At 37.9% G+C, this 19,917-nt stretch overlaps 1 protein-coding gene across 1 annotated transcript in view; it reads right to left on the reverse strand.

The window, feature by feature from the left end:
- The window catches only part of PRMT8 (protein arginine methyltransferase 8), a 55,963-nt gene that overhangs the window by 1,581 nt on the left and 34,465 nt on the right, over window positions 1-19,917 (reverse strand). The window contains exons 5-11 of the mRNA XM_058865234.1: window positions 19,331-19,486; window positions 14,230-14,293; window positions 10,902-11,044; window positions 10,441-10,528; window positions 7,339-7,454; window positions 2,710-2,860; window positions 294-415 (exon numbers count right to left, since the gene is read on the reverse strand). Coding sequence (XP_058721217.1) covers window positions 294-415; window positions 2,710-2,860; window positions 7,339-7,454; window positions 10,441-10,528; window positions 10,902-11,044; window positions 14,230-14,293; window positions 19,331-19,486 — 840 coding nt within the window. The remainder of the gene's footprint in view (window positions 1-293; window positions 416-2,709; window positions 2,861-7,338; window positions 7,455-10,440; window positions 10,529-10,901; window positions 11,045-14,229; window positions 14,294-19,330; window positions 19,487-19,917) is intronic.

The raw sequence follows: 19,917 nt of genomic DNA on the forward strand, positions 1-19,917 counted from the left end.
CTGCTTGTATCACAAAATGTGAGTCAAGCTGATTGCAGAGGGCAGCTGACTCAGTGATGTACTTGAATCCTTTCTCCCTTCCCATGCTAGCCTGCTTGCAGGCTGACTTCTTTAACATTAGCACTGCTTTATCATTGCTGTCATCAGCTTTGGTGAACCTGTGACTGGAGATCTTACCAATAAACATGAATGCCTTTAACACTCTCAATGTTTTACTCTTATGCATTTTCTTAATTGCTGATCATAGTTGATGGTCAGTAGAGGTAGAATTAGGATCAGGGATGCTGACTTACCACATTTTTTGCATTTGGTTTCATGGATATAGTCCCATAGATTTCTTCCCCTCGTCTCACAGTTAAATAGTCCTCCAAGTAGAAGACAGTTTGCTTCCAGTGAGTATAAGGAGCATCAGGTGCTAAAATATACATATATATATATATATATGGGTATCACTTATTGAAATTTCTTGAATGCTTTGCAAATCAAATTATGACTTGGAAACAATTGGGAAAAATCCTTTTTTTTCCACAGAATGCTTTTTGTACTATATTACCAAATGTATTTTACAACACAATTCTATTGGCTGTCTGTGGGTTGTCTTCTAATTTTTACTGGAATATGTCAGCTGTGAATCACACCCAGCAAGAAGGATTCCACAAAAGGGGTTGCAGGGAAAGATAGGCACATTTTTATGCTTTTCTTTCAACCCACACGTGTTCAAATTGGGAAAATCTTTACTAAGTGCTTTGACTTTCAGAAGTCTAAATTAGTTGGAAAAACAATGATACAAAAGCATGAAGGAAAGGTTCATCAAAAATTATTATTCACAAAGTTTCAGATGAAACATTTGACTAGTGATCCCAAACCAGCAAATTTTATAGTTTTCAGGAGAACAGAGTGGATGAAAGGGCACTTGCACCTTGATCTCTTTTGGGACTATTAAAAGGCATTTTGGGCAATTTGCCAGAGATGGAAACTGGTCTAAATTAATTTCTAATCTTGCTTGGCAGAATCACTTTGATGACCCTTTGCTATTTCAGGCTTTTAATTTACTTCTTTGGTTCTATTTCTGATTTAAATTCCAATCTTTGAGCAGTGCCAAGTGAACTGGTATTGGTCACTTCTTGTTCCTACCATTCTTGCAGTAAAGAGCATCTAGGAACCTAAGAACAGCTGTAAGAACTCAAAGACTTCCTAACCTGGCAAAAAAAGCCTCTGATAATTTTTTTTTTTTCTATTTGTATCCCCCAGTCACATGAGGTCACTGTATTGTATCATTATTAACACTGTTTAATAAAACAATGATCTTATTTAATTTCTACATCAATGTTTCAAAAAATTACTTGGCTTTGAGAATTTTTTGTGACTGGGGAAATGCTAATGCTTTTAAAAAAACTATTAGGACAGGAATTTTTAACTGTTTTCTAAAATTCTAGAATCAGAAGACTGATATAAACCAACTTTTTTCAAAAACTGTGCTGGCAAATAGTTATCTTCTTAGACAGGTAATTTCTGTTGTCTGTGTGTCCAGACATTTTTAATGACTGTTAATATCAATTGTTAAATGAGATATCATCTTGTAGGAGTTCAGATCCAGACTGTTTACTATTTGGACACAGCTGCATAAAATTTCTAACTGAAAACATGTTAGACCAAAACGAGACTGAATTTACAGTCTAAATCACAACTGCTGCCTTGTACACAAACGCGTAGTTGTGCACATGCCCCTGTGCAGAGCCATGCTCCCCAGGAAAGCCTGACATGTCTGTAAGCTTGTGCTCCATGAACAGAGTGGGGGTGTGTGTAATGCAGGCACAGGTCTCCAAGTCCACCCCAAATTACACACTTATTCATAATTTATATAATACATATCAGTGAACTGGCATTTTGACATGTCCTACAAACTGGTGTATTTTACTGAATTCACTGCAGCTTTGCCAACACACACCAGGTGAGAATCTTTACCAGTCTTCTAGACAGTGGTGACCCTCAGCAGTAGATGGCCAAACAACCTTTTTATGGAGCAATTCTTCTGCACCTACCTTATCATGATAAACTGAGCAGAGGCAGAGAAACACTTCACCCTCCTGTCCACACAGCAGGCTGTCCTACAGGGTGAGGTTTTTGCATTTATTGCAAGACTCTTTTGGTTTATTCAGTCTGGTAAATGATGCCTTAAGGGAACGGAGTTATTCTTTCAAATATCTGGTCACCAAGGCAAGTTAGATTTTCGAATCTGGGTTGTTAGATACGACTCACATAATCAGTATGTGTGTTGTTATAGCTTGGAAAAAAACGGGAGTTTTGTTCTAGACTCCGGGGCAAGCAAGAGCTTTGTTGAGTTTCGGATCTGGGGAAAATTAGGATGCAGAGCTGCTATCTCTCTCTGAGCCAATAATTCTCTCTCTAATCTGAGAAACTTGACACAGGATTTAGATATAACTGGTGAGGGACATAAATTCACAGGTCATAATTCCTGCTGAGCTCTAAGCTTGATAGCCATTGTGAAACTCTGCCTCTGTTTCCACAGAATTCCTATAAGAAGTTATCCTTTCCCCATCCTGCTCACCTCTCCCCAAATTAAAATAGTTTTTATCACTGAAATTCAAATGTGGTGGTACATTAAACCTTCCTGTACCATCTAACCATCAGCACTGAGAGACTGATAGCAACAGAAATGAAATTAAAATTAAAAGAAATACAGATTACCTGTAGAAAATCCCATCTTCTTGTGGCATTTTGTAAATTCAATATTAAAATAGGTGACCAAGGCATGAATGTAATCATTGCGCTGAATTTGGAGGCAAAATGCAGAAGTAAATTCCAGTTCTTCAGTCTTCACTGTATAAATATCTACTTCCTGTTTTGAGGAGAAAGAAATGACATTTACATGCAGATGTCTGTGACTCTCAGGTATGTATTAAATGAGATACTTTAGTAGCTCGTTTAATGATCAGACACAAAGATGACTGGCAGCCTTTTAACACTGTAAGAAATCAGAGGTATATTCTAATATATCAAATAATGAGCAAATGATCCAGTTATCTGACTAAGCTGACAGAGAGGACACTCACTGAAGACTTGTGTTCTTGGGAATGGCAGCTGTAGGAGCTGGGGCAAACCAGGGTAAAAAGGTGCTCTGATAAATACAGGTAGATGTTGAAATGGAGATATAGGTCCAGTTAAATGACCTTTCATCATCACAGACTGTCAGCATGGGAAGTTCGGTTTTTAATAAAAATAAACTTATTTCTTTTTGCATCTCTGGAAAGGAAAGTGATTTGACTGTGTCAAGCAGTCAAAACATTTGAGGCACGAGAAGGGTCTGCTTTTTGATGGTGATGCTTTCTAGTCCTGTGTCAGGTACCTGATTCCAAACAGTGAGCACAGGGATCTTTCTCTTGAACGTGACAGAAGCAAATTATGTCAATCATTCTGTGGCTTGACTGCAGCAGTTGGAAGCGACAATGTAGTCTTCAGGATTGCTCATTTCCATCAATATTTAAATCGCACTGTTCGAGGCTTAAACTGTGTTTTTCAGATGGATCTGATTTTCCCAGCTAGGTACTGCTTTTATCTGGGCTGTTTCCAAAAGTTGTAGTGATGATGGGGAGGATGGTAAGTCTGAAGTACTATTCTAATGCTGTGGGAAATGTTTCCCATGCACTTTCCGGTATCTTCATTGCTCATTCTCATTGCTGTGGTACCCTTATTGCTCATGCATGCAGGGAAACAGAATTTTTGTAGGCAGAAATCCAGATTTTCTCTACTCTACCAGCTGAAGTCAGGAATTGTGTCTCTGACCTCACCAGCATTTCTTAAGACTTGCACTGCAAAAATGGAGAACAGAGTTGAGAGTGCCCGTTAGAGGGCTCTTTTAGCTTCTTTTAGGGCGCATTAGAGGGCTCTTGTAGAAATTGCCTTCTGTAATCTAAGACTGCAAAAAGAGACATAGAAAGATGCAGCCATATTTTAGTTACTGAGGTCTTTTCATGGATCAAATATGTGTTTCTGAGACTTGGAAAACTCACAGGGAGATGATTTTAGCAAGCTTGGCCATAATGAAAATTATTCTACTGCATTGCAATGGCACCCTGAGGCACTAGTGTTTACCAGTGACCTATGCATATAATTGGTCATTTAAAGCTGTGAAAACCTTAAAATGTTTTTGGTTTTTCCCCCTCAGAAGAGGGTAAGAAAAAAAAGCATGGTAGGAATAAGAACTTCTGAGGTCTCCTGGCAGAGTTCCGTAGCAGCCTACAAAATCTGCTTTGCCAAGCTAAACTGGACTGGTGGGGGATAGGTGCAGACTTCTGTAGTTTTTGGTCTTTTTAGTGACTGTGGGGAAACTGGGACTTAAGTCTAGTCTAGTGGTGAGGCACATAAAAGGGAACTAGCTCCCTCTCTCTGAGCTGTGTTGGCTGTGCAGGGTAAAGTGGAATCAAAAGCACTAGGATGTATTTTCAGTAGAGAAGTCAGTAGAAATTTCTCAAAAATATTGAACAGATGTCCTGAAGAAACTGTTGGTCATGTTTGCAGTCCTTTTTATAAGGTCAGAAACATAGGTTTTTTACAATGCAAGGTAGGAGACAGAAGTGGGGGCTTTTTTATTAATTAATACAATTCTGAGCATGGTCAAGTCTGGTTTTGGTGATATCTTTGAATTTTACTCTGGCAACTGCACATTCTTATATAAAATGGCAACACTTATTACAGGTAACTATACAGGAGACAAATGATACAAATTGGAGTTAAGGTTGCTTCTAGAGTGCCATGGCACCTCTTTTCTGATCTCCTTTCCAGACAGTCAGGTTATTCAGCTAGGATTTTGTGAGCATGGAAATAAGATAAACATGGAAATCTCAGTGAATGTCTAGGTTTGGTGGAGTTCTTTCAAGGTTTTTGTTTGTTTGTTTGTTTGTTTTTGGATCAGAGAAGAAAACAACTGTTTTACTTAGTAAGAAACAAACTTTTCCATTTTTTTTGTCAGTGTTACTGAAAGCAGTAGACCCTCAGCAGGACACCTGTACACTTATTCCTGTGTTCTCTTATCAATTCTGCTGGTTTGAAGATGTTTTGTCCTCGCTAGTCTCCCTGGCTGATTTGGTATGGAAGTTAAACAGAGGACTCCCATTTGGCAGGACAATTCCTGTGCCCCTCAGATTTATTTAAGAGATCACACCAAAAAGAATGGCTCCTATAGCAGAGAAGATGCTGCACTCCCTGCATGCACCCCTAGTGCATGTGGCCTAGTGCCTAAAGTTCCTTAAAGCATTCAGGACTTGGGTCACATCCAGTTTCTGAGGAGTAAAAAAAGATGAAATTTTACTCAAGTCTCCAGCATGTCAGATAAGTGCCATGGCTACACAGCATGCACAGTTGATGTCTTATTTTGCTGATTTTGTAGATCCATTCAGAGCATCTAAATTGGGAATTGAAATAACTGCAGAAGCACAAGACTCTGACTGGTCTCTGAGGAATGTATCTAGTGACTGGTACATCCACTGACTAATGTAGAGAGAACCCAGACTCATCTGGTAGGCACCCTAAATTAGCTGACTTTGGGTTGAATACAACCCTAAAAATCCATCTGTGAATCTAATATGAACAAGCTGTGCTATTCAAAAGTGCTGTAATAAAATATTTGAATAATTAAACATTATGGCTTTGTTTATTCTCAAATGTTTTCTTAGGCTAATATTATTCTCTGAATTCACAAATATTTTCAGGATGAAAGAAATGCATTTTATATAAATAAACCATGTGCAAAAGTAAATTAAATTTAAAAATACATAGCTACAAAGTCTGTTTTTCCTTCTTGCATATTGCTGTCTTGAACATAAACCTCCCTCCTTCATGCTTTTCATTGACAATTTTCTCTTTGCTTAGTGAACAGTTTGTGAGATTCGTGACTGATTCCGAAATGGAGGCTGGTTTGTGCTTGTGTACTTATTACCTGCTTTGCTCTCATGGTGCCTCTACATGGTACAGCACTATTCAGTTTATGGACAAAAGATGTCAAAACTAAATATAAAACATGAATAGAAACACTTTGAAAATTGTTGTCTGTCATCTTAAACCAAATTACTTTCAAAGACCTTCTAAATAAAGCATTGGATTTGCACTTCAATTAAGGGTGTGCAGCTTTTTATTCCAGAACAGCCAACCCATTTTGCTCCCTGATCTCTTTCTCTCTGGACATATTTCATAGAGTCTAAATAGCTGTTTCTTTTGTGTGTGCTGCAATTCTAAATTGCTCTGGTTGAGGCTGTTTTCAGGCACAGCCATCTTGTGTTCCCCTCAGTGCAGATGGACTGTGCATGCATACGTACTCATCAAGAGTTTCTGCTTCTGTTCCTTTTTGCTGCTTTCAGTAAAGGTTTTGCAGACTGGAGGCATGGCCCTCCCTTTTGCATATGGGAAGATTTAATGCTGTGTTTGTTACTGGCAAGAAGTGAAAGGGAAAAGTTAGAACTGACTCTTTGGGATAAGTGAGCTCTTAAGATTCATGGATCTGGTACTACCACTGCCATTGATGCTGACAGCCTTGCTCACGACAGTTGTCCCACATGAGGAGGATTCCTTCACGTGAAGGGAATTTTAAAGCTTTCAAGTGTTCCTGCAGGCAGTTCCTTCATTGTTAACATGATTTTGTGAACAGGGATTAGTGACCTTTCTGTCTCATGTAGAGCAGGGTGCCAGTTAACCTCTGGATGCAGATGTTGGGGCTGAGAGATAACAGTAACATTCTATATAAGGCTAAGAATTAGGAAGTTAGAGAAATAAATTGAGTTCCAATTCTGATCAGATGTTCTGGAGTTAATGATTTATTTCATCATCAATTCAGAAATGATGATTTAGACTTTCTTACTGCAAACAGAATGATTTATCCCTTCTCTTCAGCAGCATTCAATCAGTAATTTCCAACCTCTATTTAAAAAAAGGCAGGGCAATTCAAATTCATATGTAAGTATACCATGTTTCTCTTTATCCAGTATTTGCACATGTGAAACTTGCAAAAATATTGAGTTAGAGCCTGCAGATGTAACCAGATGAGTAGAGATCCAAGGAGCATCTTACTTTTGGGAATTTCATAAGAAATCAAGGTACCAATGTTCATGCTCAGGTCATGTGACAGTACTGAGCATGTGAAACATACAAGAACTGACTAATTCAAAATCGCACAATTTTCCTTCTTAGTGTCACAGCATTCTGCAATGACGGCTTCTGCAGCTGGTTCAAAGCATGCAGAGATAGTAGCAAAACATAAGCAGCAGGTCCCAAAAGAGCCAGTTAGATGTAAACACTCATAATTAGGTGCATTCAGAATTACCAAACCTTTATTAAGCAGGCGTTGGTCACCACTTGCTTTGGATCTACTATGTCCACCAAGGGCTCCTTCATGGCAACATCCCTAATACAGGTCATGTCAAAGCCGTACACATTCTCCCACCCTGTCAATGCAAATGGATTTTTCAAGGTTAGCAGCAATAATAGAAAATAGTCTTTGTTTCTCAAAGCTTTTTTCTTTTGAAAGAATTTCTACCATCCCCTAATTTTCAGATGTCCCCTTCAGCTCCTTTTCTCCCTGCCCCAGCTGTCTATGTCATCATTGCTATTTTACAGATAATGCAGTTGTGGCAAAATAAGCCCTCAATGTACATTTTTTGGTGTCTCCAAAACTGTGTTACACGAGATTTGTCAATGATTTTAGTGGCTTTAGATGCTTGTGATTGTTGCCCAAAATCATCTGATGTCAGGCTGAGTGCTGGGAATAGCTGTTAGGGATTCTATCCTTTCCTATCCATTCTGCTTAATACTTACTTCCCCCCCCGCCCTCCTCCCCAGCTCCATAGATTGCCACTCATTTGGCAGTTTACATGCTCCTTTGATTATTTAAGTAGTTTTAGTTTCACCAAGTGAATTACTGGCAGAAGTAGAATTGCAGGTGTGTTTCAATAACTGGGACTCCAAGATTTAATCTGTACATACATCACGAAAGAAAAGCAAAAGGTTCACTTTGAAAAGATTTAAAAGTCATGCCAATCCTCAGTATTTGAATTGTTCTTCTGATTGTTTCAATAGATGCTGAGGTTCTTTTGCACAAAATGGAAACATTGAAAAATGGAAAAGTACACTGGCTTTGCTTTTAAGGTTGCTTAACAAAGTGAAAACAAGAACCTTCAAACAACTGAAATTGTAGTCTTATGAAGCATGTAAGTCAAGGTCCGTCCAGTGCTTCTTCTCAAAATCTAAACTGAATACTGGGAGTGTTTTAAAAAATGGCTTGAACAAAAAACAAAGTAAACAGACCAACACATTTGTGAGCATGTTTGAAATGTCTCATTTTTTTCAGAGCGTAGCATTTGAGCTACTGGGGTTTCCAGAGGAGTATGACTGAAAATGTAATGTGATACAAAAGCCTGCATACTCTGAAACTGGAAAAAACATGGACATTAATGATTCTTTGATATCTCTTTATTATCTCTTTATTGGGTTGCGAGTTTGTCAACATTTTCAGGGGAGCTGAAACTTTTGTTTCAGGCATCATGAGCATGTGAGAACTTCGGATTACATTTATAAAAGTCATATATTTTTATGTGATTACTCAGAAAAGATTAACTAGGAAGCCCTGAAGAAACAATTGATTATTTTTTTATTTATTATTGGAGGCCTCCATAATTTACTGCACTTCAGCCTAGGTGGGATACCTTTGAAATATGTGGCTCAATCTGCCTTGGGCAGAGAGTTGTCATGGGAGGTAAAAAATAAAGTTATATGTTTTACATTTTGCAGTGAATCAGAGTAATTGCCTGTAGTAATCAGAAGTTAGATTTTTTTAGAAACCTCATATTGCAATATTTCTTGATCAATATAATGGTTCTTGAACGCCCTTTAAAATGCTCAGCCCCATATCTCATATGAAGGCAAGACTATCCTTCTTAAGGAAACACCATCAAGGATTTATAAATGGAAAGGAGAGACAAGATGGTGGTGCAGATATAGTGAGACAGAAATAACTAAAGACACAGAGGTATATAAGGTAAGGAGGAGGAGGTGAAATCAGAAAATAAAGTGTCTTAAGGGAAAACATTTTAGAAGAGGAAAAAATGACTTGAAACAATTTTTCAAATGACTAAAAATGGAACAATTTGAAAACAAATGTATTGTCTGTGAGAAAAGAAAAAGACTCAAGGTCTAGAAATGAAGGAGTTCAAAAGCAAAGTGAAAGATTTTAGACAAAAATGGTTCTGATTCCTTTACAGAATGGATGCCTCATACATCCATTTGAATTTGTATATTTTGTAAGCAGTTTAACTGTCAAGGTCATCACATAGCCAAGGAGAAAAATCTAGGCTGTGCTTGAGGAAGAGATATAATCCTTCCTGGCACCTACAGAGACTTCTTGTCACCACCCCACTGCACTGGGCTTGCTTTTGACCCAAAATAGCAATTTTGATCAACTGGCAGTTCTGTGTATTAGCACTGAATTTGATTATAGAAACATCAAGCCTTCTTTTCTGGGAGGAGGTGAGAGTCAAGGAATGAGGAGTTAGGCATTTTTATTTAAAGGCTGTCTGAACCCACTAATTTAACCCAAACTTTCACATGTATCTTTGGTTAATAAATCTGCTTAGGAAGTTCATGATTTTTTTTTTCCATTATGGGAAATACCTTTAAGTGAAACTACCAGCTCTGAAAAATAAATAAAATCAAAAAATGTTGAAAGGAAAAGAAGAATGAGATAATGTAAAACTTGTTCATTTGATCACAGCAGGAGCCTGGACCAGGTCACTTGTAGATGCCACTAACAGCACCAGTTATTCATGATACTTCAAGGAAACTCTCCCATCATTCTGAAAACCCAAAGTTAGAACCCTTTTTTAAACATATAAGTAAAATTTAAATTTCTGATCCTTATTTTTAGTTTTAAAATTCTCACATAAAATGTTTGAAAAAAAGTATTACATGTTCTGGGGTTTTTTCTTCTTGACAAGCCATCATGGAAATACAATTTTTTTCTAGGTTTATTTCTTCATATGTACAATTAATTTGCATCTTACTTGTTTTTTGTTATGATAAAACCAAAAATAAGGGCCTGAATGGCAAAAGAATATTACTGGCTTTTGTGGCTGTTATGATGGATTATATATTTATCAAAAAAACAACAAAACTAAATCTCCTATAATCCACATTTTAAATATAACTAGAGGTATTAATGTAACTCTAGGCAAAGTCTTCATCAATTTATACATGCATCTTTCCTTTGAGCACTTTAAATTACTGCAAATTTCCCGAATTTATCAGCAGACCAACATTTTCTCAGAGTTCACATTTATACTGGAATTCCGGCCTGCAAAGAGATTGCAGCAGGCTACTGGAAATGAAATATTTTAGGGAAATAGCCACAGAAAAGTGTTATGGCAGGTGCTTACTCACAGTGAATTTTGAAGTCCTTGTACTGTCTGTCTTCAATTGCTACCACGTACAAAGCAGCTCGGTCTGGAAACATTAGCCCTCCAGGTTTCTGTTGATGAATTGTGGGGAAATGGATCTCGTAATCTATTCACCTGACAAAGACATCACATTTTGAACTGCACATACAAAAACCAGACAAGCACCCCTTGCATGCCTTTATTGTTTTCCTTCAGATTGTCACACCAGCTTTAACCTTGCAGCCTGTGGCAACATCATTAGACAGTGTCTACACAACCTTCGCCGGCCAGCACTTAATCAAAAGCAAAGCTCTTTCCCTTTGTTATCTCCTCGTTAAAGCCTAAGAAATGGCACTTGGAGATGTGACTGTGTCTTGTTATGGCGACGGCAGGGAAGGGAAAGCTTGGAGTCAGGGAATAAATGGTGATTGCTCCAGCAAAGAGCACGACATGCAGAGCACCTACCAGCCACTTGTCTCGTGCGAAGATGACTGTGTTTAACATTGACTCATAGAACAGACAGTAACCCATCCACTCGCTGATGATGATGTCTACTTGATCCACAGGTAATTCAACTTCTTCCACTTTACCTTTAAATATTGTGATTACTGAAAAAAGAATCCAAAGAAATACATTTCACATAATAAAACACCTGACTAAGATCCTCACTGGTGAATGTCAGGCTGACCTTTTCAATATGATTCTCTTCTTGAATGCCTGTCAATAAGGCATGACTCCATGTGACTCAATGCAATTCACACTTTTCAAAAACTATTCAGAGCAAGTAGAATAAATAGAATTTTTAGTATCAGTATAAAAGGAAAAATCACCAACCCAAAATCCAAAGGCCAAACAAAAAAAACCCCACCATGTCTAAAAACAACAGAAAAATAGGCCTTACCTGGTTACCTGTATGATCTCATTTTACAATGCCCTTTGGAATTTGGCAGATTTTTAGATCATTGACCAAGTAAGGCAAAGAATCCACTTAGAAGACTTTAGACATCCTTGAAGGTTTACACAATATTGTTTAAATGGTGGGCCGTATTCAGCTCAGTTGTAACAAATAATTTTGTTTTAGGACCACTACACAAGTCACCAATCATTCCTTCTTTAAAAATAAAATAAATTCCTATTTACAAATGTATTTTCAACTTGTGCTAAATAATTTTCAGCATGTGTAATTTTCAGCATGTGTTTTTCTGTTGTTTATATTGTTTGTTGCAGTGGATAAAGTCTCATGGTTCTGGATTCTTCCTTGACAAGGTAACAGATGCACTTATTAGTGCATAATAAGGCGAATAATTAGTGAATTAGTATAATAACAAGAATAAGGTGAATATTCTACATTCCATTACTAACTGATAAGATTACTCTACTACTCTTAATTAATGGAAATTTTAATGATAGCAGTTTTTATTGATGAAATGGTCAACATTCAGTTTCAGAAAAATGAAGGTAATTTAATTTAATTTAATTTAGCTAGAACTAGGTTAGCTGGTTGAGTGTGGAAGTGTGGGTTGAGTGATTTTTAGAACTCAGCCCAGAGAAAAGGTTTTGTCTTTCTCAAATACATGCAGTACTAATATTACTCTAACCAGATGTGGGCACTTTATTTGCATAGCAAATTTTTAATCCAGATTGGCCCCCTAAGAAATTGGGAACACTCTGACTTAGACCAGTACCACAGAGTATCAGCTGATAAGAGCAACCTGACTGGAAAAGAGCAGAGTTCTCTTCTCTTTTTCATTATTTAAACGCATTTCTTTCACAGGAATTCAACAGTTAATCTGCTGTTGTATTGAAGACTTCGTGTCTATAAGATCCAGCCATGAGTTCTCTTTAGTTCTCTTTTCTCCCAAGAACTTTCACTGCCCCAATTCTTTTGGAGTGAATTTTAGCACTGTTGACAGCTGCCAGAGTGACACACCTGACGCTGAAGCCCCCTGTTTACACCCAGCACAGTCACAGTGTAAGCAGCAGCAGCAGCAGCAGCAGCAGCAGCAGCACTGGTTGCTCCCACCTCCCTTCACTTCATAAGGCATCATGTGGGAACAGACTGTGCTGTCCCCAAATGTATTGCATGTATCTGTTCTGGAAACAGTGGGTTTCCTCTTGGATCAGCCCCTTTTGCTGACTCTGCATTTCTCAAAACATTTAAGGGGGGAAAAAGAGGAAAATTTCCACAAGCAACAAGATCCTTTGGTTCAGTATTCTTCATTTTATTTATTAAAATAAAAGTGAACGTGGGTCAGTGTAGAGTATGAAAGTGTAAATGTTGGTTCAGGTGTGCAGTTTGCAGACCAAACTGCAGTCAGGCAGACTGCTGCACCTGTCCTGCCAAGTCTCCTCCCAAAGGGAGGGGGCTCTACTTCTGCCTCCACAGTTTCCCAGTGACTTTCTCCTTGAAGAAACAGGAGGAAAAAGCAGAGATAAATACCTTCTGCACCCTCTGGAGTGCACTGGAACTTTCTAATTTATTCTGACAATGGTCCCTTCACACGCAATTCCTGCTGCTGGAAATCCAAATGCAAATTGATTTGTGGTGTGCTATTTGTGTCTCTAGCGGATGAAAGCTGTTCTGGGAACATACAGCCTCTGCATCCAAGGTTCAGGACAACCAAGGAGGTCACACCTCACTGCTTCAGTGCCTTATCCCTTCTGTGGAGAAGAGTATTTTCTGGTCCTTTGCTTCCTTCTTTTCCTGAACCAAGAGTTGCATATGCTGGCTGGCCTCTTGTATCCCACGTCACTGCTGTTTCACACCACAACACTTGAATGCCTGTGATGTACAATAAATATTCCTCCCAGAGAGCTCGGGGTTAGTCAGAAACTGCCAGTGACAGCAATAAAAATTAGAACAGATCTGAACCAGAACAGAAACCCATTCCTACGCATGTGCGGGCAGAGCATCAGCACAAACACAGCTAAAAGTGGGGGCACTTGGTACAGCCCAGCCATGACCTGCTCTGCAGCAAAGGCAAGCTCTTCACAAAAAAGCACTTTTAAACAGGAGCTGTCTCACGGCCTCAGTTAAAAAAAGACTGATTTTTTAGGATGCTACAAAGATATCTTGTGTGCTGTGATTTGGAGGAGGACTGAAGGCATTAAATAGAACTTGTTGGGGATTATTTTGTGCTAAGGGTTTTCAGTAGCTTGGGGTTACTTCTGGGTTGTTTTTTTTTTTGATTGGTTGGGGGTTTTTTTGTTGTTTGTTTTTCACCATTTAGTTTCCACATACTTGGAAATTTCATCGGCTTTCTTTTCAAGCAAAAAATAAGTTTTATTTGATACTTTTATGATTTGAACATTTTCATTTGTGTATCATTTGTGAGTGTGTATTTTGATAAGGTTTTGAAAAAAGTGTTTTCTTAAAGTGGGGAGTCAGACAACTTAGTGAAAAATTTTTGCTTTAAACCTTATTTCAATTTGAATGCCAGTGTGTATGTTTGTATTTCTATTCTGCTTAGAGAGAAGGTGGAATTCAAACGGCAGAATTCATTTGGTAAGTTCAGTTCTAATATAGGGTCTTCCTTCTGCTTTGCTAAATCAAATTTCCCATTTTTACTTCCCATATTTACTTATTTTGTCTCTGGTAAATACGGAAGTAATTCCTGTGAGGAATTGTTATGGTGCCTAGAATGAGGTGTTTAGTTTTGTATTTACATAAGTAAATTCTGCAAAACTACCATTTACATGTAAAACACACAACAGAAATTAATCAGAAAAAATAAAACTGCCATCTTCTCTTTCTCCTGAAAAAAAAATTTAAAAAAATTTATATGTGTCTTACTGTTGTCCAAGTGGTTGGCCTTGATAATTTTTTCTGAGTAGTCGGATATACTTGAGCATTCAATCTAGGAAAAAAAGAAAAAAAGAGAAGCAAGATAAAGAGCAATCTACCTTTTAGAGAGCTCAGCTATGTCAATGAAAACAATATCTACTGAAGGCAGCAGAGACTCTACAGAGTATGTAACCATTGATAAAGAGTAAATCAAAGCTGTGAAGAGGATCATAATTATTGATATTTTAATATTTAAATTGCAGTCTGTGTCTGAGTTAAACTGGCTCTCATAGAAAAAGATTGCTTTTAAAATTGTTGAAATGTGATAAAAAAGAGGTTCTACCTAAAAAATGTACATAATTTATTAATAGTATTTAATTTATTCCTGCTACTTTAGAATATTGCTTCCTCCCCCACAAAAAATCTGATGAATGGAATGAATTAGGATGATGCTACATTTACATATGTATTTTAAAACAAAATACATTGAAACTTTGTGAATTATATTAAAATTCAAAATGCCAGTACTGATCTATGCCAAGAAGCAATTGTTTTCTATGTGAAAAATCTATATTCTTTAGCAAAGCTGCTATTCCAAAAGAATGCAGGCATTTAACACATAAGAAATTACTGAAACTTTCTATTTACAAGAACATACAGATCTGCATGTCTTTTTCTGTGACCAGTTCTGTGCTTTTTCTAGGAAAATAATTACAGAGTGCCTCCTAGTTTTAGATATGCCCTTAAACTTGGCAAAATCTGTGTACTAGCACAAAAGCATGTTTGCAATGACCTTTAATGTCTTTTAGAGAAAAACTACATTCCATGAATCTCTCTGGGTTTTGTGCCCCTTGAAAATCATGATAGCCGAAGTTGCTTGTACTCTCTGAATCCGTTCCTAATTTACCTCTTCCAAATTTGGCATTAAACAGACGATACTACTTTGCATAATCCTTGTCTCTCTAATTCCCCTATGGGAATGTCAAATAGAACTATATTATCTCTAATGAAGTGGTTTATATATCCAGTGAATCCCATTTAATCTCTAAAAGCTAAATTGTGCTTGACCTCTGTGATAGCACTCACAGATGGCAGGACAGCGGATGCAAGGACACAGAAATCCTTTATTGTTTTTATATTGTGCATGAAACAGATATAATAGCAGTCATAATATCAATCCCAGTCCCCATGGGAACACATTGATTCATCTTGCCTGTGGATGTAAACCATTCCTAAAATGTCTGGCTCAATGGCCTGAGCATAAACCAAAACTGGCTTGTGGAAAGGAACACCCGAGTGCCAGTCCAGAGAGTTCAAGAAATCCTTCGTGGTGAGGGCCATCCTTTTGCTACATCCAGGTTATTCCCTTACTGTAAACGGTATAGACAGTATGTCCTGTCTATAGTTACTGCCATTATACTAATTTTCCCTGTCTTTATCTGTCTGGTATTATCAATTCCATTGCCCATTTTGGATGCTTTTTAAATAAAGCAGGCATATGTAGGTGTTTGGAGGTTGCTTTCCAAACTTCCTAAAGAACAAGGTGCAAAGAAATTAAAAGCTCTCTCTCAAGAATGACAAGTTTCCAAAAATCTGCTTCAGACGCAAAGAAGCAAAAGAATAAAAAATCCCAACACTTAAATGTTTCATGAAGGAATACATATTTCAGAAAATAAACTTGCTTTAGGGTGGCTAAAACTGTTCATCTGCATTTTGACTTGGACTCTATACTGTGGTTGAATTTAATTTTAAAAAGCAACTCATTTCAGAAAAAAGAAAACTGAATTCTGTAGGTGAAGAAATAGAGGTAAAATCAGTGTTGTCAGGTTTTTTCTCTCAGTTTTCTTTCAAGTCAGTGATCTGTTCAAACCTGTCCTATTTTGCAAAACATTTGGATTTTATGAAAAGCACAGGTTCCAATAAAATAAGTCTGTACCTGAATTTATAATCACAGAATCATAGGATGGTTTGGGCTTGAGGAGATGTTCAAAGGATTGCCCTGATTCAAGTGAAGGATCCTGTTCTTGGCCATGTTGAAAATCAGGAGGTTCACATAGGCCCACCTCTCAAGCTGGGCAAGATTCCTCTGTGTGATGTATTTTCCCTCAAGTGTATCAGCTGCACAAAACAGTTATGTGTCATTTGCAAACTTGCTGAGAGTGAACTCAATCCCACTATCTATTGTCCTTAATGAATTAAATAGTAGTGGTCCCAGCATGGACCCTTAAGTTGCTTCAGCTGTGTCTGGTCCTGTGTGTGTATATTCATCTCTGCTCTCATTTTACTTCTCAATCTTCAATCTACTGCTGCAATGTTTCCTCTTTTACTGTGGTCTCTTCCTGAAACAGTCACAAGATTCCCAGATTTCCCCTGGGCTGTGTCCTCATCACCACCTTTTTATACAAAGCAGCTGACATCTAACATCAGCCTTCATTTTCTGTGTCTGTTTAACTCCTTCTTCCCTGCACTGTCTTGTTTGTCTGAAAATACCATGGAATTCAGATAGTTCTACTGCAGTGACTGTCCTGAATTTTGTATGACTAAATGCAGTAGATGAACCAAAGCTTCAAGGGCTATTTTCTGTGTTTTTGTGTCCCTCACTGACCCCTCCCAAGCACCATGTGCCAATTCTTTCTCTACATTTCTTACAACAGCTCTCCCTTTAGATGAACGTCACTGCATGGCACACTGGTACCCTCCCACATGGGTTAGGGCTCAGAGCAGGTGAAAAAAGAAGAGAAAATGAAGGGACTGGTTCTGTTCAGGTTGTAGAAGAGATGCCTCCCAATCCAATAGCAATCTAAAAGTATCCCAAAAGGGCTTGCAAAGAAAATAAAGTAAAACTCTTTTCTGAAATGCATGGGGACAAGACAAAAGTCAGTAATCATGAGCAGTGGCAAGGGAAAATCCTGCTCATTGTAGGCCTGGAATAGGTGCTGAGAGAGTATTTAGAGCCTCCATAATTGGAGATTTTCCAAATTGGACTGGACATGCCCTTGGCCAACTTGCTACAGCTTTAAGTTAATGATTCTATGATTTACATCTCTTGAAGACCCAGAGATAATTCTAGCAGTTGGCTTAGGTAATGGCAAGGAATAAGTTCCAACAGTGAATAAGAAAGGATAAGAAGAACCAGACAGAGTAGTGGATGAATTTGAACCTGAAGAGGGAAAGTGTGAGTAAGAGGAGAATGATTTCTGTAGTTGAAAAATCAACACTCTGCATTTGTCAACAGTTCTCACATCATGCTATTTGAAAAATCACATTTAACTGTAGAGAAGAAACTGGAACATCACAGCTCTGTGTAATAACTCATGGCAAATGTTTGCTTTTTAAATGGGACACTCACAGTTTCCAATGGCAAATATGACCAATAAATTCTCAATTTGACTAGAAGATTGCCACTGCTAGATCTCTGAAATGGCTGCTTGTCTAACACAAATGCACTCTGTAGCTTGCTGTGCACACGGTTCACGGTGAGACAGCTCATCTGACAAGAAAGCTGAAATGCTTTGGCTGTAGCAGAAGAGTTTCACACCTAAGGGAGTTCCTCTGAGAGCTAAGTTCCATGGATAGCCCACCCACCAGCTTCAGTGATGAACAGTCCATGGGTGAGCTGGCACTGGTGTGCCACTGAGTTTAAAAAAGGTGTGAGGTAAAGCCTGAACTCTAAAGAAGTCCAAAGGGACCACCCCACACATAAAAAAGCCAAAAAACCCAAACAACCTCCCCCAAAACCAAAAAAACACCCCCCCCCAAGAAAAAAAACAACAAAAAATCCCCACCACCTCAACAACAAACATGTGGAAAAGTGTTTACTTTGCTTTTACTTGGTGAATTTTCTGCCAGTGAGCTGGCTCACTGTAAAATCAGATAGGCACCAGTGCCAGCACAAGGGAGGGAGGAAGACCATATGGCCAGGGATCTGAGAGATAGGAAGGTGGGAGCACAGCATCATCATTTTGTATATGCTTATACTTCTAGAGCACTGCAACATCTTTGTGTGAGACCTGCATTTCTGCAATGAAGAAAGCTCTGGGTTTATCCTCCCTGAGGCTTTGAGGTAATAAATCATAATAATAAGTAATACTTGTTTTACAAGAAAATACATTCTAGCTGCCAGTCTGGGGCTTAAACTCCAAAACTTTTTCAACACCTTTTGATTTCAGCTATCTATAGTTTCACGCTCTGGTCTGATATTCAAATGAGATATTCAGCAGTAACACTGGATTTTGAAAATATAAGCCTGAGAATTGAAATGGCATTTCATGTATCATTACCAGTCATAAAGACACACGGTTTGGGTGCTTAGTGACATCAGTGTCTTCAAATGCACAGATGTACCCAATTAAGTTTTAGTAAACAATTTTGTTGAAGTACACTGAGAAATAGGATCTATTTCCCCTTTTCTACATTGCACTGTGTCTTCAGGGCAAACAGAAGTCCAAAGCAAAAAGAAACTGCATTTGTCATTTTAGAGTTGGTACAAATAAGTTTGAATATACTTAGTAAGCAAATCCATGCTCTCTGTAATGACTTCTCTGCAGAGAACAGCACATTAATGCTCCTAAAGTTCAATGTATTTAAGGTAATAATTTCCTTCTGCCTCTGAAAAGTGTTATTGTTGGCACAGAAAACATGCACATGCTTTCTTGCACAATTTGCTGAGTTGTAATATGCAGGGAAAAGTGTATTAAGGAAATTTGTTTCCAAGACTACAAAGTTGCAGACCTTGAAAATTTAAAAAGCAAGATAGTTCCCTTAACCCCTCAGAGTAGGAGTGAGTCTCTTTAACATTATTTTTCAGCCAAGAAGAAATGTGAATATGCACCAGATCACCAAAGATTCCACATATGAAAAGACATTTACATCCCAATTTGGAAAAGGTACAGTAGTGCAAGTCATAAAATACAACAGAACTCCACTGAAGTCACTAAAAACCATAAATGAAACAACTAAAAAAACTATAAAACCACTAAAAGCTATAGATGAGCTTGGAATTTCAAACAAAAAAGAAAATTTCAGACAAATAAGAAAAGGTAAATCACGAAGCCAAATTCTCAGGCAAAATGCACAAACAAATTCAAAATGTGAGAGAAAGTCTTCTTACCCCATATACCTTCTTGGCTCCTGCCTTTGCAGCAAACATGGAGAGGATTCCTGTGCCACTTCCAACATCAAGGACTATCTTATCTTTAAAAACATGTTTATTGTGATACATTGAGTTTCTATAGGTTAATGTGCGCACTTCATCTTTTAACATTTCCTGTGATGAAAATAAAAGCATTATGTCACTATTTGAAACGCTTATATGCATTCCACACTGCTCCTGAATGCACTCCCTTGCTGTCATTTAAGCATTATTAACACACAACATGAAGGGTTTCTCAAGTTCTTTGGGGTGCACGCATCAAAGCAACTGTAAAACTCCAGCTACTTCGAGCTGAATTATTAAGAAGCAGAATGACGTCCCTTGTATGATTTTATTCTGCTATTACTTCACTGTTACAATCAACAACCAGAATGAAATCTAACCACAGCACTGCTTTGGGAATAGACAGAAGCCATACAGAAATCCAAACATTCCTTTCCTCCTAAATCATGCACAACCCAGAATCTCAGTGAAGGGACCTTGTGAGGTTCCTCTTTGAACAGAAAAGAAATTGTTCTATAAGACATTATAAGACAGCAGGCTTG

Source organism: Poecile atricapillus, chromosome 1 (genome assembly GCF_030490865.1).
Source record: "Poecile atricapillus isolate bPoeAtr1 chromosome 1, bPoeAtr1.hap1, whole genome shotgun sequence".
Taxonomy (NCBI): domain Eukaryota; kingdom Metazoa; phylum Chordata; class Aves; order Passeriformes; family Paridae; genus Poecile; species Poecile atricapillus.